Source organism: Dermacentor silvarum, chromosome 2 (assembly GCF_013339745.2).
Source record: "Dermacentor silvarum isolate Dsil-2018 chromosome 2, BIME_Dsil_1.4, whole genome shotgun sequence".
Classification (NCBI taxonomy): Eukaryota; Metazoa; Arthropoda; class Arachnida; order Ixodida; family Ixodidae; genus Dermacentor; species Dermacentor silvarum.
This window is the reverse complement of record NC_051155.1, coordinates 250942201-250957807: the sequence shown is the minus strand read 5'-3', so window position 1 is coordinate 250957807 and position 15607 is coordinate 250942201. Positions and strand designations below refer to the sequence as shown.

Sequence of the window (15607 nt, the reverse complement as noted above, 5' to 3'; positions counted from 1 at the left end):
CCACATGAATTTTTGCACCATTTAAGTTAACAGATAAGAAAGGAAGCGCACCTGCCAAGTACCAATGCTGTTGGCCTGCTGAGCAAAGGGGCGCTGGAAGACAAAGCACAGCTTGAAGGCATCGCTGCGCACTTCAACTAGGTTGTTGAGCAAGGCGCACAGGGCAGCCCACGGAAAGGCAGAAGAGAAGAGGGTGACATGGCCAAATTGGATGAACATCTCCAGGTAGTCCTCAAAGGTGCCTTCGTACTGTACGGCAGGGAAGAAAGAGTATATAATAATAGTAATAATAATCAATTGTTCAATTATTCTTTATTTTATGTGCCCAGGAACAACCTAAGGTTTGAATACTAGTACACAGAGAAATAAATAAAGCAGGTAACAACAACAACAACAACAACAACAACAACAACAACAACAACAACAACAACAACAACAACAACAACAACAGCAACAGCAACAACAACAACAACAACAACAACAATAAAGAACCTTATGCAGATCCAATGCACACATTGGAAACTATGTGAAGTGAAGCTTTAGTCAAGTCATGCGTAATTTTATACTGCTAATAGAGATGCATACTACTTTCATCCCACGCAGCATGCAACCTCATGCATGCTTAAGTTTATCCACTGCAATGTTCACCACTTTAATCTGCTGCAATTTTTACGTGTACACACTCTACCACTCACAAGCTAAGCTGAAATGTAAACAGCAAATCAGGTGGATACACCGTGAGGCACAGCGATGTCACGAGGACGAAGGCGATGCATGATGCTGGTTGTCAAGAAAATGTCGATGACGGGTGTGTGTGTGTGTGCCGAGAAGTATGATGCATATCTCGCTACATTTAAGGATTCTGTACCTCTTGTGTCACAGTGGCACATACTGCATGGATCCAGGGATTTACCATTGCATCAGAGGTCAATGCGCAGCTCTCGCCATTTAGTAGTGGCACGCAAAGTAGGCAGCACGCAAAAATTCACCAATGCGCGCGCGGCATCGAGGCACCGAACGCGATTGCTTCTGCATTGGAAACCCTTTTTTCCCAAATTTTGGGCTGTCAAGTTGGGGGTGCGGTCCTTACACGGGTACAGCCCTTACACGAGTCTATACAGTAATGTGCTTTTCCATTAAGATGCATATGTTTTATACATATACATATTAGCTGACATTATGTGTTCCGGTTTTATGTATGAATTTATTACTTTATTACGCAGAACAGAGGTCCGCTTACTGGCACTGCTTTGTATGTATATACATACAAATATATCCACCGAGATACTGATCCAGTAGCAGACAGCAGAGAACAGCAGGAGCAGGAGCCACACCAAACCCAAGAAGGTAGGCAAAAACAGATTCATTTTAACAATCGTAATAATAATAATAATAGTAACAATAATAACTCAACCTCTGACACTTTCTGTGGAGTGTAAGGCAATGCACACTTGCCAACATCAGCTGTACCCTGCAAGCAACACATGGTACATGCTACTCATGAGCACTATGGAATTTTGTTGACAAGGCTGGCGTGTAGGCCACTGTCAATGTTTGAAATGAGGTTCGTATTATCGCAACCAATGTTTACCCACTTATGTCATAATATGAAGTTAAAGGTCTGCATTTGTACATTTAATCACTCATCATCTTAAGAGAAGGGTCATGTGTACTTAAAAAGACAAAAGAAGAACACGTTTATTAAACAACAAATATATTTTCGTGGCTGTCATAAGAGTAGAGAGGCAAAAAATATATATACAGTATAGACCACTTATAACGTAACCGCTTATAGTGCAGGACCGGATATAGTGCGGTCTTTTCAGACTCCCGTTAATTTTCCCATAGCACTCCATGTATACACGTATCGCTTATAGTGCAGTTGTGGGAAACGAAATACCGGTTACAGTGTGGCTGCCTGGGAGTACGGAAGTCAGCGGAGACGGCGAACGCTCTCCTCAAACGGGCGCCCCAAGGAGTGCTCGAGGAAGAAAGAGAGACGAAGCGGAGAAGAAGGGCACGTGGTGCGAACGAACAGCCAGTGAGGCTGAAACCAGAATCTTGAGTGCGAGTCGTGAAATGTCACGGCGCGCATAGCGAGCGAGGGCCACGAAACTGCCAACGCCGGCCAACGCTCGCTTAACTTCAGGGAGCGGGCGGCGCCGGCACGGCACAGCGAAGGGCGCACGCGGAGACCGTGGCATGTGAGGGAGGAGGGGGCAGGGAAGCGGATTTCGCCTCGGCAACTCCGCCGCTTCGGTGGCTCCCCTTGCCCTCATGGCTCCCTCACTTTCGACTGTCACTGTGTGCACATGCCGCCGTGCAGGCACCGCCGCTCCAGCCGGCCCGGCGCCAGCTCCCCGAAGTTTCGTTTTCTGCAATTATCAAAAAGCGGGCGTTTGCCAGTGTGGGCAGTTTTGTTGGCCGGCCTGGGACAGCGCCGCTGCTTCCCTGTGCGCCGTAGCCGCAGCATGCAAGGTCAATATGCGACTAGAAAGTAGAGGAAGCATAAGGGAGAAAGAAGGGTTCACTGCCATTTTCTACGCGTTGCTACGGTAGCGTGGCTGAGACGTTGGCACGTACACGCATGTTCTGGCGCAACGCAGAATCGGCGACCTTGCCATTTGAGAGAGGGTGAAATTTCCGCCACATTTTTTTTTCCTTTCTTTTTTTTCTTTTTTGATTTAGTTCGCGCACGGTATTGAGGGGTCTCTCCTAAGCTTTTACTCTATGGCGGTGCCGGAGAAATTCCGGTCAGAGGCGCCGCCGCGTGATTTGGTATGAACTAACGCAATGCGGACTGCCGCATTCCTCGACTGTCGTGGCGGCTCGGTGCACATGTTTTGCATATCTGCGGGCCTTGAAAATTGGTTCTTTGGTTATAGTGCGGTGCCGCTTATACAGTTAAACCTGGATATAACCAAATTGACAAATTCCCGAAAAACTTCGTTATAAAGAGGATTTCGTTATATGCAGGTTCGGCACAAAAATTCGAAAAACAAACGCTTACCGTATTTACTCGATTCTTACCGCTTACCAATGGCGTCGTACAAGGCCCGTTTTATAGTCCGACGTCATCGGCGCGCGGGCCAGCGTCGTTTGCGGCCAGTCACGTTACGCCGGTTGCGCTGCACCAGACACGCGCGCCGTCGGCTGTTATCTTCAGAGCATGCGCAGAACGATCCCAAGCCCGCGCACCGCTTTGAACGGCTGTCTGCGACCGTCGGCGAAGCAGGGTGGGCGCCTTTATTTCTTCGCGCGAAATGGCATTGTGGGTCGGCGCGACTAACGTATGAATGGGTCAGGAGCAAATTCGGCGCCGGGCCCGTAGGCGCCCGTCGAAAGCTGCCGGTTACGTTGGCTACGCCGGTGCTGACGTAGCGTGTGCGCGCGCTCGCGTTACGGCGGACTATAAACGGCCCTTATATAGCGTCAGGTTAGTGAAGTAAAGCGCAGAGACTTGCGCAGTAAGCAAAGAGTAGCGCTGCCTGCGCATTGAAAAATAAAGAACTTTTTTTTTCTTTGGCAACACCAACTGGAAAAGGAGAGTGCCGGCTTGGCGGGCTAGGCCAGCTGCAGCAAGCGGCGGGATCAGGTTTGAATGAAGGCAGGGGGAAAGGTCACGCCCGCAGCGGCAATATCGCTGGGTCGAGGGATGCAGGCCCGCCTCGCGCACGCTCGCATGCACACACACATGCACACGCTCTTACCTCGCAGTCGCCGTTAATTCGAGCGCGCCAAACGCGCCGCCGCCGCTTCGCATTCCGTCGCGGCGGAGAAGGTGCTTCCGATTGCTGCTCACGCAATAATGATAATTTGGGGCGAAATCTCTAGGTTGGCGGCGGGGAAAATTCGTTATTTCGAGGGGGTCTCCCGCTGCCACTTCGTTACGTAGAAGTCTCAAATACATGTGCTCCCATGGAGTAACGGCGGGGAATAGAAAAACTTCATTATATCCAGGAATTCGTTATATGGAGGTTCGTTATAAGCAGGTTTAACTGTAGTACGGATATTCGCGACTCCGGTGACTTACGTTATAAGCGGTCTACACTGTATATATAAAACAGCACACGCACATGCACTTACACCTTGCTTACAGTCAAGTGCAGAAAACATGCGAAATTTAAAGCTCCTGCTCACGCTTGCCCCTAATGAATCAATGCAGATATATGAATGCATTCAGTGAGTGCTCATTCAAAACGTCCACATTTAGTGCATAATGAAATCCATAGTTTGCCTTGAGCATTATTTTTCTTGAGATAACGACTCCACTCACCTTGAACATAGCACATTCCATTTCGCCCTGGCTTAGCTTGGGTGTTGATGCACTGCTGGTACCTGGACTTTCCTCAGGTGTCGCACTAAAAAGCAAACAAGCAAAGTACCTAAATGACTAGTTTTCCAATGGCCTTTGAGAGTAGAATGTACAACACATTAGACATGAAGAAATCAGCATTTAAAGCAATATTTGCATTTTTTTTCATTTGACACACATGTTGTATATACATTCACTGTAAGACAGTTTCATGGCTTCAAAGGAGGAAGCTTCATAGCCCTTACGCACCTTTAGCTTGCTTAATTTTTGTTTTTGACATTACCTATAATTGGACAATTATAGTTCTTTATTGCATAGTTGATTTCGCAGTATCCTTTAACAGGAGGCTTTAGCTTAGGGCCTACTCAACTCGGACTTCCCCATTCAAATACGTATGTATGATAGACAAACACTGAACCGATTCGAATCAAATTCGTTGCATTTAACTCTTACGTTACCACTACAAATGTGCTCATTTTTGGTGCTTTTATGTTTTAATGCTTTCTTTCAAGACGTAGTTGTCGCAACGTATACCGCAATACATGAAATCATAGCCTGATCACTGGCATATTGAATAACTGTAAAGCAGTAATAAATGCTCACACAGTTTTTGAGAATTCTTTGTGAAACTTCAAAGAAGCACCTCAAGGAACACGAATAAATGTAATAATTTGCTATTTTTAATATAAGTACCGAGAGCAAAAAAAAAATCTCAAATATACAAAATGGGCATCCGGTTCCTAGTTTCCAACTTTTGTAAGTCAAACCCCGCAAAAATATTATTAAGAAGATTTATTGGCACGAATGTAGTGATACCCATGCTATGCGGGAAAGCAGTAGATTCACAAAATGTGAAAACAGGTAAGCTCCTATTGTACACGGAGCATTTGTTTTACACATCGCAGCAGGCACCTGATTCGTATTTTACTGCATTCTTTAGGCTCGCAAAGCAATAGTTGTCAGACCAGGGAAGCATGCAGAAGCCTCCTCATACTTGATCATTGCGTTCCATCAGCTTTTCTGTGCAAGCAAGGTGGTCTAATGTGCGTGCAACTGGTGCTGAAGCCTACACATGCTTTGTTCAGTTCCTGTACAGTGCTGCACCGTAATGAGGAGTGCTTCACAATAATGTACAATATTGAATAAGGGCATTTGCACAGGTGGTGTTCAGCATCTAAGAGATTAGACTGCAAGCCAAACTTCAGTTAAGCCATCATTTCAGACATTGATAGTAAAATAATTCCAAAGGAGATGTTTAAAAGCAGGTAGAAAATCAATCTGATCGATTTCTAAAGAGTTGAATGAAGCTTAATTGCATTGGAAGCAAAACCGAGATTTAGGCCTCAAACATTTTTAAAAATGCAAAGCCGGAAATTGTAAATACATAAATAAAAAAAAATTGAAGCCAGAGTTTTACAATCTAATGCTGAGCCAAACAAACAGATATCTCTGTCTTGATATCTGCAACTCTGTATCAAAAACAGATACCGAAATTCTGCAAAATATATCTACTAGATTGTCTAAAGCAGACAAATATGATGCATTAGTTTACAGCTTATGTGAAATCGCTAATACCATCTTTTGCAAATGTGCTAACCACAGCTTATATTATTCAGAGTGGTGCAGAAATGTTTCAAGCATGAATCAACTAGCTCAACATCGCATTCTCTAGTGGTGGCGTCGTGCCTTCTGCATTGGATGATTCAACAAAGTCACGTGCCACAATTGGGGACATTGGAAGCAATGTGTCTTGCATAGAGAGATCTGTGCGTGTGACTTTGACTCTTGCTTGAAGCAAGGCTCCCTTGAGAGGAAGGGTGCGCATTCTGTTTCAAATTTCGACCAATTTCACGCCATGCATCCATTTCCAACTTTGCATATGTGATCCCCATCGTGCAATCTACGAGCCACACTTGTTTGTTTGCAATGCCCAGACCTGGGGGTAAGGGTATTCTGTAAGTGTCTATGTAGTGGACAGGTACATTTCGGCTGTTCCCGAAGTGCTGATTGGCTAGGCTGGGATACCAGCAAGAAAGAAACAGGCGCCCCCCAGCCAGTTTCCTTCTTGCTGGTTTAGCTCCAGCCAATCAGCGACGACCGAAATGGACGGTCCACTAGGTGAACACTTAACGAATACACCAACAGGTGACGGGTCCTTCGACATTCACTTTATGGCACCTGAAAGCAAGCGCACCTTGACGGAGATTCTTCACTGCTGCTCAATTCAAGGCAAGCCAAGTGCAGCCTCTCTACCAAGAATGGTATGACACTCTCCTTGATATTTCCGAGGACTTGACGTGTGATCAAAAGTGTTGCAAGTTGCTGCAGTCCAGAATACGAAATTACATAAAATGGTGAGACTAAACCATGTGCATGTCAGAGAATGCAAAATTGAACAGGAAAAAATGCAGGTACAGTGTAGACCGCTTATAACGTAAGTCGTCAGAGTTGCGAATATCCGCACTACAAGCGGTACCGCACTATAACCAAAACAACTATTTTATTGCGATAATGGACACTCCAGGCGCATTTCTGCCGTCGCTGTCACCGTGCTCTAGGTTCTGCATTCACTTACTAAATAAATTAACAAGCACGGTGTCAAGTGCGCACAAGCAAACATGAACACATCTCGCTCGTTGACCGTGGAAACGAACTGTCAAAACGCTTGAGTGACGAAGCGTGGCGAGCGAATTGACCGTCGTGGTATCATGCCTCTCGCTTCAACGCGACCTATAAGCGGCGAAAACATGGCGCACGGCGGACTTTCCCTGTCGCAGATTGCTTTCAAGATAGGGCCAAGGCGATCGTATCGCCGAAGTGGATCGCTGCAGATTATGTCCTGCTTCAGTCCACTGAAACCGTTCCGCATTGCTTTGCTGGCGAAAATCCTCCCCTTCTGTTTGCACCAGTCCCGAACTCAAATTTCGGATTCTGCGAACGCCCATGATGCAGCCCGATTTCCGTCCGCCTCCGCCCACATGATCACTTTCCTTTTAAATGCGGCATCACGATGAACTCGGTACTTCATGCTGATAGAGCAGACGCAGAGAATGTGAAGACAGACGGTAGACTATTGTTTAAGCACGTGTACTGCAGCATATGGAGGAAGCTACGGTAGCTAGGCTCGACGCGCATGCATGGCGGCCATTTTGAAATGCTGACAGCTATATGGTAACGCAGATTTAGGGTCGTACTCGATTCTAATGCGCACACAATTTTTGGACCTGTTCTATCGGGAAAAAAGTGCACGTTAGATTCGTGTAAATATGGTATTTGTGGCTTGAGGGGAGCGTTTGCAATCTAGGTTGACTGCCGAACTTCCAGGCAGCCGCACTGTAACCGGTATTTAGTGTCCCGCAACAGCACTATAGGCGATACGCATATACATAGAGTGCTATGGGAAAATTAATGCAAGTCTGAAAAGACCGTATTATATCTGGTCCTGCACTATAAACGGTTACGTTATAAGTGGTCTATACTGTATACGGCACACATTCTAACCATCTTCAGGTGAAGCCAGACTGAAAAAAAACAGACACAAGAAAGATGAGACTGAACACCACGGGCCCTATGTAGTGCCTGTGGTGTTCAGTCTCGTCTTTCTTGCATCTTTTTTAATTGTGCCACGATGGATTCATCGACTATCAAACAACTAGCCCAAGAACAAGTTGTTTTCAATTACTGTGAAACAGCTATGGAAAATTCAGCCTGAAGAAAGGAGCATGTTAGGACTATTTGCATCGAAAAAATATTTCCAAAAGTCACTAGGTTGAGTTCAGAACGCAATGTATGCTTTGTTTCATACACTGCATGCAACACTCTGGAGGATAGAGAGACTTTTGGTAGTGGCTGCATTTGCACCAACAAATAGTTCGGTGTTTTTGCCAGCAATTATGTGAAACTGCTCTTCATTTTGATTCAGTATTTAAAGAAAAGAAAAAAAAAGAGATTAATCCTTAATAATTAAAGGAGCAAGCCGAGTTATATGGCTGCTAATATGTTGTTTTAGATCATTTTGCTTTTAATTGTTTTCTTTTTTGGGTTTTTCATTTGCAGCTCGTCACAGCAGCCTCACACCTATGCTTGCGTGGCATGAGCACACGCTGATGGCACGACGCAAAGCATAGATGCAGCAATGCCACGAAGGGAAAGAGAGAATGAGCTATGTACACCATTTCGACTAGACGGAGCCACCATGCATGCACACTTCCCGTGTCTAAGCTGCAGCTGCTAGAGCATAGGCATTAATAATCAAAGTGCAGGTGATGTGGCAATAAGAAGGCTCACCAGTCATGTGATGAGACTGCCAGAGAACATTAAGAAGCAACCGTGCCTTCGCAGACAGACTTATAATTTATTTACGTATTCATTTGTTGCCTTAAATGCCCCTAGTAAAGAGGGGAGTCATGAGGCAGTGGGTGGGGCAATGAGTTTGATATGCTTGCTATGCCCACACCTGCAAAGTGTCGCTGACATAATATTAAAGGCAATTGTAGATTTGTACCACAATTTAACTTTGCTTCAAAGTTTATGCACTTGCTAGTTTTGATTTTTTTGATCACGCACATAGATCAATAAATCAAAATTTTCAATTAACCAATTACAGTGGAATCTCGTTGATACGATTCTGCATAATACATTTTTCGTGATAATAAGTACGTTTTTTTATTATATACGATTTTCTTTATATACGATTATTTTCGGATGATACGTGTTATTTCCTGGTTCCCGTGAACATTGTATCAACAAGATTCCACTGTAAACAGTTTTGGTTAAAGCCGCCACCTACCTCTAGCATAAGAATAATAGCAACTTCAATTTTGAATACTGCACAATGTTCCAGGCATGAACCACGCACCCGATATTGCAAACACGACGGCAATGAGCAAAGTTGTTGTCATGTCGACTGGCATGAAACAGCAACCTTGGTTGCTGACTCTGTACGAAACGGTACTGGTTAGGCCTGGCATCGTAAGTAGTACCATTGCCTCCTTTACTAGATGCCTGCCGCATGAGCGAAAAACCAGCTGCCAAACCTTTCCCTATCCTCCTCGCCACTAGTGTCGGTTGCGAGCGCCACTAGCGGCTGGCAGAACCAGTGGGCACTACCTCGCGTGGCTTCCAAAATCTTCATCACGCGTGCATGTCGATCTCGAAGGCCATTAACCTCGATCATAGCTCAGCGGATGTTTGCAGGCATTACAGGCAACAGCTATTCTAGAGCCAGACAATCTACCTTTATAAAGTGCACCCAAAGGATTGTGCCGACCATGGTTTCACCGCGGTACCCACCACGTAAACACTGTGCACTGGGTCACCAGTCCGTCAGTTGCGCCCGCCGCCCGTAATGATAGTGTGTGTCGGTCGCTAACGCCACCTTGTGACGCTTGCTCACAACTGAGGGCAGGCCCGTTCTGCTGGGAGCACAAGGCATTCCATAGGCACCTAGTGGAGGAGGCAATGGTAGTGCGGCCAGCACAGTGGCTGGGAACAAGCCATTGCTGCAAGCTCTCAGTCAATACGTTGACACTTGCAGACCTCATTGGCGATCGAGTGTGAGATCAGATGCACAGGTTAGAGCGGAGTACGGATTAACATGCAGTCCGCTTTGTATCCGAAAAGCGTGCTGGCGGCGAAACTCAGCAACAGCAACTTGAAATGACACATACTGGACACAGGTGCATGTTTTGGCCAGTGGCTTGGCTGGATGGACTGTAGTCGGCAAGTTAATGTGCCAAATCTGCGTGATAACACTGATTGTACAGTTACGTATTCATGGCAGTGCAGAGCACTCATATATACCGTACATCAAAAATGAGAAAAATTAAACAGTAAAATCAGGGTGCGGATTAACATGCAAATTTCGTCTTGAGGTGTAGCATCATGGCAGCACGTACTGCATTGACTGGCAATGAAAATCCACAGGAGACTTCTTGCTGGCCAGTCGTAGCGCTTGTGTTTATTTTGCATAAACGTGGTCGCAATTTTTGTTTCATATTTTCCAATATCTGTGTGTCTGCTTCAGTCAGATATGTCAGATATACCGAAGGTATTTTCGTGGTCAATTTGACTTCATTATAAGGATGTTTGACTGTACTCAGGTTAAAATTCTTAGATGTTGCACAGCCATACTGAATATTATTAAACTATTAACAAGTCCCAAGCGGACGCTGTTTAAACCTCATGATGTCACGAGGAACTAGCACAGGAACTTCAAACCTGTGTTTCATTATCGTGTCTTTTTCTGGCTTATCAAGACCCCATTAACAGTAAGAAGGTTGTTTTTGATAATACAGATGTGTAATTTACTAATACAGCTTAACATGCAGAATGCAGCGACGAGAGAATGCAAAGTAGAAGCTCGTACGTGCCTCTCGAAGCTGCTCCATGTCTTGGAGGTAGAAGGCAATGTAGAAGAGTGACAGGAACGAGTTGACAAACTGGAACTGAATGCCATAATCATTAGGATTAAACAGGAAGTGTGAGAAGAATGAAATGTAGTAACCAGTGCCTGATGGTATTAGGCAAAACACAGTAATCGTTTACTTCCTATAGGTAACTTCTGGGATATGTTCTTGCATTCACCAGACTTCCTCAAATCTGAGCCCCACTATTCCTTGCTGCCAAGGTTCAGAGCAAATAAGAAATACCACAAAGTCTGAGCAAGAAAAACAACTTTCTTATGGTGAAATCCATTATTAAACAGTCAAAAGTGATGATGTATGCAAGACAACAAAGATTATAGGCAGCTAGGCAAACTGTTGATCTCCATTAATACATTCCTCATACTGGATCTTTCAGGAAGGACTTCAAGTGATCATTAAACAAAACACAGCAAAAATGAATACCCATTTTTGCAGCCACACAGTATTTGCAGTGGATGTCAGCATGCGTGCGAAAATCACAAATGAATGGTATATTAAGGGGTCCCTGAAACAGTTCAGACAATTTTTGTAGACGCGTAGGGTACAGCTACAGTAAAACATTCGCATCAAAATTTAAGTGAAGCTACAGGCGATTAGAACTTACCCTCCTCCCTAGCGATGCTTTTTCTCCTCAAATCGTTCACCGAATGATCAGGGCTAAGCTCCACCTTCGCTGGCTCTACGTCATGATGTTAGGTGATGTCTACTTCCGGTTGTCTTGGAGCCAGCTCGCGAAGGCTCTCTAACCTCTTCGCTAGATGCCAGGCCGTCAATCCCGAGCGAGAGCTATCCAAGCAGCCTGCTTTGCTAGCGTTCTGTCGCAGCGCCGAGCGTGTCCAATATTCCGGTAACCACAGGCGAGCTGGGCATTTTGACGGATGGGCGGAGGCGTAAACTAAAGCCCCTCCATACTATTACCGCTGTGATGAAGGAGCTTTAGTGTAGACGTACGTGAGCAGCCTGATCGGCATGCACGGTCCAGCCACCTGGTGGTGCAGAGCTTAACCAGCCAAACACAGAGCTAATATTGCTGTAACCAAGTGTAAAATATTTTAAACATTTAAAAAGACGCGTTCACATTACGCTACTGCCGAAAATTTACACCAGCAGCAAAGTAGCATACACTTGGTTACTGCTATATTAGCTCTCTGTTTGGTTGAGCTTTCTGTCACCAGGTGGCTGCAACGTGTCGGCAGTTCACGTTTGCGCCTCCGGTCATCCCGTAAAACGCCCAGTACACTTGCGCTTGCATTTACCCAAATACCGGACACGCTAAACTCTATTGTGGTAGCAATCCTTCGGCGTGAAGTGACGGCCGCAAACACATAGATGCTGGCGCCGTTTGGATACCGACAGTCCGATGCGCTGCAGCCACTCTGCTCGTCTGCTGCCTACACGAGCGGAGCACCATAATTTTGGAAAAATGATCGATGCTGCGCTCTGGGCAGCCAATCGGATAGCTCGCCCTATTGATGTCGAATGGTCAAATTGCGTCACCTGGTCAGGTGCGGCTGAAAAGTCAGCCGATTGGCGTGTTGCGATCGGTAGCGATGTGCCATTTTAAAACCTTATAGTAAATTACCCGGTTTACGCGGAGCACTTATATGCGTCAATTAATGATCAGAAGGACCTACTCTAACAATTCAGTACGTTTGTACAAAATCGTCAAAATCGTTTCAGGGTCCCTTTAAATCATGATTCCTAACTACATTTTAAATGAAACTTAAGGTTGCAAATTTAGCGGCTATGTTGTTATTACACTATTTAAGCACACTATGTTAAACTTTATGGCTGCACATGTATTTCTTTGTTATTCTGTATAACTCCTTTTGGTAATGCCTGCAGGTCTGAAAAATATTTAAATAAATAAATAAATAAATTATATGGATAGCACCAGTTGCAAAAAGAACATCCTAAAAGTGACTGGCAAAACGCAAAGCTGTTCTAGCTAGCATTTTCCTAAGCAGCAATATTTTCTTGCAGCTTGTGTAGTGGATGTCTTTTTTTTTTTTAACTGTGCTGGAAATCAATGCATGCCCTATTTGTTTTTGTATGTGTTGTGTTTCGCACATTTCAACACATAGCACATGAAAATTACACAGCAGAGGAACAAAACAACTATGTGATTGTGCAGTTTTCTGAAGGGAAGAAAAAAAGGAGAGAGATAAGTAAAGATACATAAATTTTTCTACCCATAAATAAAATTTTTACACAATTTTCCTGGCACGAAACTAGTGCTCAAGAAATGTGATGATCAACAGGCAGACAGAACAAGCAGAAAAAGATCACCTTCAAGTGCTGTGCATAAATTTGCATGCCATGAGCATTCCAACAATGTATTGCTAAAATATCAACTTGTGTATTCTAGCACATGTATAGCATCCATGCAAGAAAAGAAAAAAAAAAAACATAAATTTATGCCAAATTTATTCTAGGCTGTCATAAGCTAACAACTTCATCACCTGTTAGTATATGATGAACACATTGCTATATTCCTGAATGAATAGTACAGCTTTTGACTGATAAGTCCCAATAATCAGCATCTAATGCACAGATTACACCAAGCATCTCTATATTTACACAACTACACATTTACATTTGTATACGCTTACATCTATATCCATTAGGTCTCATATACATTCAAACCTGGATATATCGAATCTGAAGGGGATCACAACAAAAAATTTTCTACTAGATTTTACTGGTGTTTGTTATACCCAATAATTCGTTATATGTGGGTTCAATATATTTTTTTATTATTATTACAGTCTTATTTTCCAGAAAACAAAATACACATTTCTGGTAGGGATACCTGGGCAAAAAGCTGTTTTTTTACAGCTTTTCCAGGTTCGACGAGATATATCCAGGTTCGACTGTATATATTACAATAGTGTCTCATCCAAAGTGAATGAAATGCCTAAGGCATCTTTGCACATAATATGAGACATGTGAAATACTTTGAAATTTAATTTTCTAAACAGCCTTTGCACAGGAATGATTATCAATTTTTTTCCCTTACGACTACGCCAACACAAAAATAAGCAGGCATTCACAAATAACTGAGACCCACCGTTCATTCTTCATGCAAGCACTCACCTCAGGTCAATCAACTAAGTCAATATCTTCAGCTCCTCCACAGCAAGAATTAACATCACGAAATCTGCAAAACCTGTGCAAACTCCATGCAGTGACACAAAGCGTCATTGCTCATGCAATATTCACACACAGCTCTATACATGCATTGAATCCCAAATGCTGCACTCAAACACAGCAAACCAAAAACAGCACTAGTTTTAGATACATGAGTCAAAACGCTAACAAATATGAAATGGAAGTAACTAAAAAGAACTGCTTCATCCCATAATTGATGTTGCATAAATATGAACATTGCTTGAATGAGCCTGTGGTTTTGCCAGAATAGTCATATGCCGAGTGTCTCAGCTAAACATTGCCGATAATTACAAGATAACGGAGGGCTTTACGCAAATGGTGGTCACTGTATATTCATGGGCATTAATCATGTTAGTCAAGAGTGTGCTTTTCGTTTTGCACAAATAATTACTTGAGTTTAATTAGCCACCTTCTATTTAATAGCCTAAATCAATAAGGCATCAATGCAAAAGTTGTGGAGGATGTCAGAAAGTTACCAATAACAAGATTTAAAGCAACCTAGGTCTTCTGTGGCCCTTTTTTTCCAACGAAAAAGAAAACCCCTCAATATTTTTTAAATACCATGTGACAATGCATCCGTGAGCCAGAGATTGCAGTGCTCTCAAATGTAAACCTCATCAAATGTGGGCCTAGCTTATCACACTAGGAATGACCCGCTGTGTTCTTTCCTCGATGCATCAGCACTTTTTGGCATGCATCTTCGATCCTTCTCAAATGTGAAGCCCAGGCTTTGAACATGTTTAAGGTCTATAGCATACTAGATAAAGAGGTTTGCATTTAAGAGTGGTGCTTTTGCTGGTGCATGGACACACTGTCACGTGATATGTTTAAAATTCCCCATGGTTTCTTTTTTTATTGTCACAAAAAGAACCGCACATGACAAAAATGGCCTTAAACACTGTTATTGGTCATTTCTCAACATCCTCCATAACTTTTGCATTGATGCCTTAATGATATGCAATTAATTAAAATTAGCTAATGAAGATTTATTATTATCAAAAGTGAACAGCATGAATAACACCTCTCAAAATGAAGTGGGCAGCCGAGATGGCCATGACTTTATGTGCGCTGTCTTCCCACTTGTTTAGTACCGGAGGTAACGTAATCTCAAGTTTCGGAAACACATTGAAGTGAGAGGTAGACAAAGCGTTTGCTCTCCTCTGCCTGCGCTCTTCATCATAATATCATGCTACTGCGGGCAACACTATCGGCTACGATAGTGGAGCGGACGCGAAAGCTTTGCAGGCTTCGCTTCGTACTGCTGATGTGAAGATATCGTCAACACAGCGCAGAAACTGTATTTTTGGTTACTAACTGTCAAATTTCAACAAAATCATTTTTTTTTCTCTAATTGAAATTAGTTTTCTCCAACTGCCTGAGAATTCAAAAAATTTTATGACCCCTATGGTGTCAGAAAAAGTTTGTCGGTGACTGAAGTTATTTGCATAAAAGGTTGAATTTTAATATAATGAAATTTGATTATAACCAAAGTAGTCTAATTTTACCAACTTTGTTATATCGAGGTTTAACTGTATGTATATATTGCACATACCTATGTGTCTAATGTGTTTCTCTTTGTTCTTCTTAATATTTTAAAAGAAACTTTTGTGTGTATTTGATGAGTGTATGTTTATTTTCATTGGCAATGGTACAGTTCAGATATGCACTGACAGGTGAGACAGTTACGATGCCCACG

The 15607-nt window shown here is 43.5% G+C and overlaps 1 protein-coding gene across 1 annotated transcript in view; it reads right to left on the bottom strand.

The window, feature by feature from the left end:
* Positions 1 to 15607, bottom strand: part of LOC119443136 (anoctamin-8-like) — an 81099-nt gene that overhangs the window by 27560 nt on the left and 37932 nt on the right. Inside the window, exons 11-14 of the mRNA XM_037708288.2 lie at positions 10687 to 10761; positions 6510 to 6637; positions 4277 to 4361; positions 52 to 249 (exon numbers count right to left, since the gene is read on the bottom strand). Of these exons, the coding sequence (XP_037564216.1) occupies positions 52 to 249; positions 4277 to 4361; positions 6510 to 6637; positions 10687 to 10761 (486 nt within the window). The remainder of the gene's footprint in view (positions 1 to 51; positions 250 to 4276; positions 4362 to 6509; positions 6638 to 10686; positions 10762 to 15607) is intronic.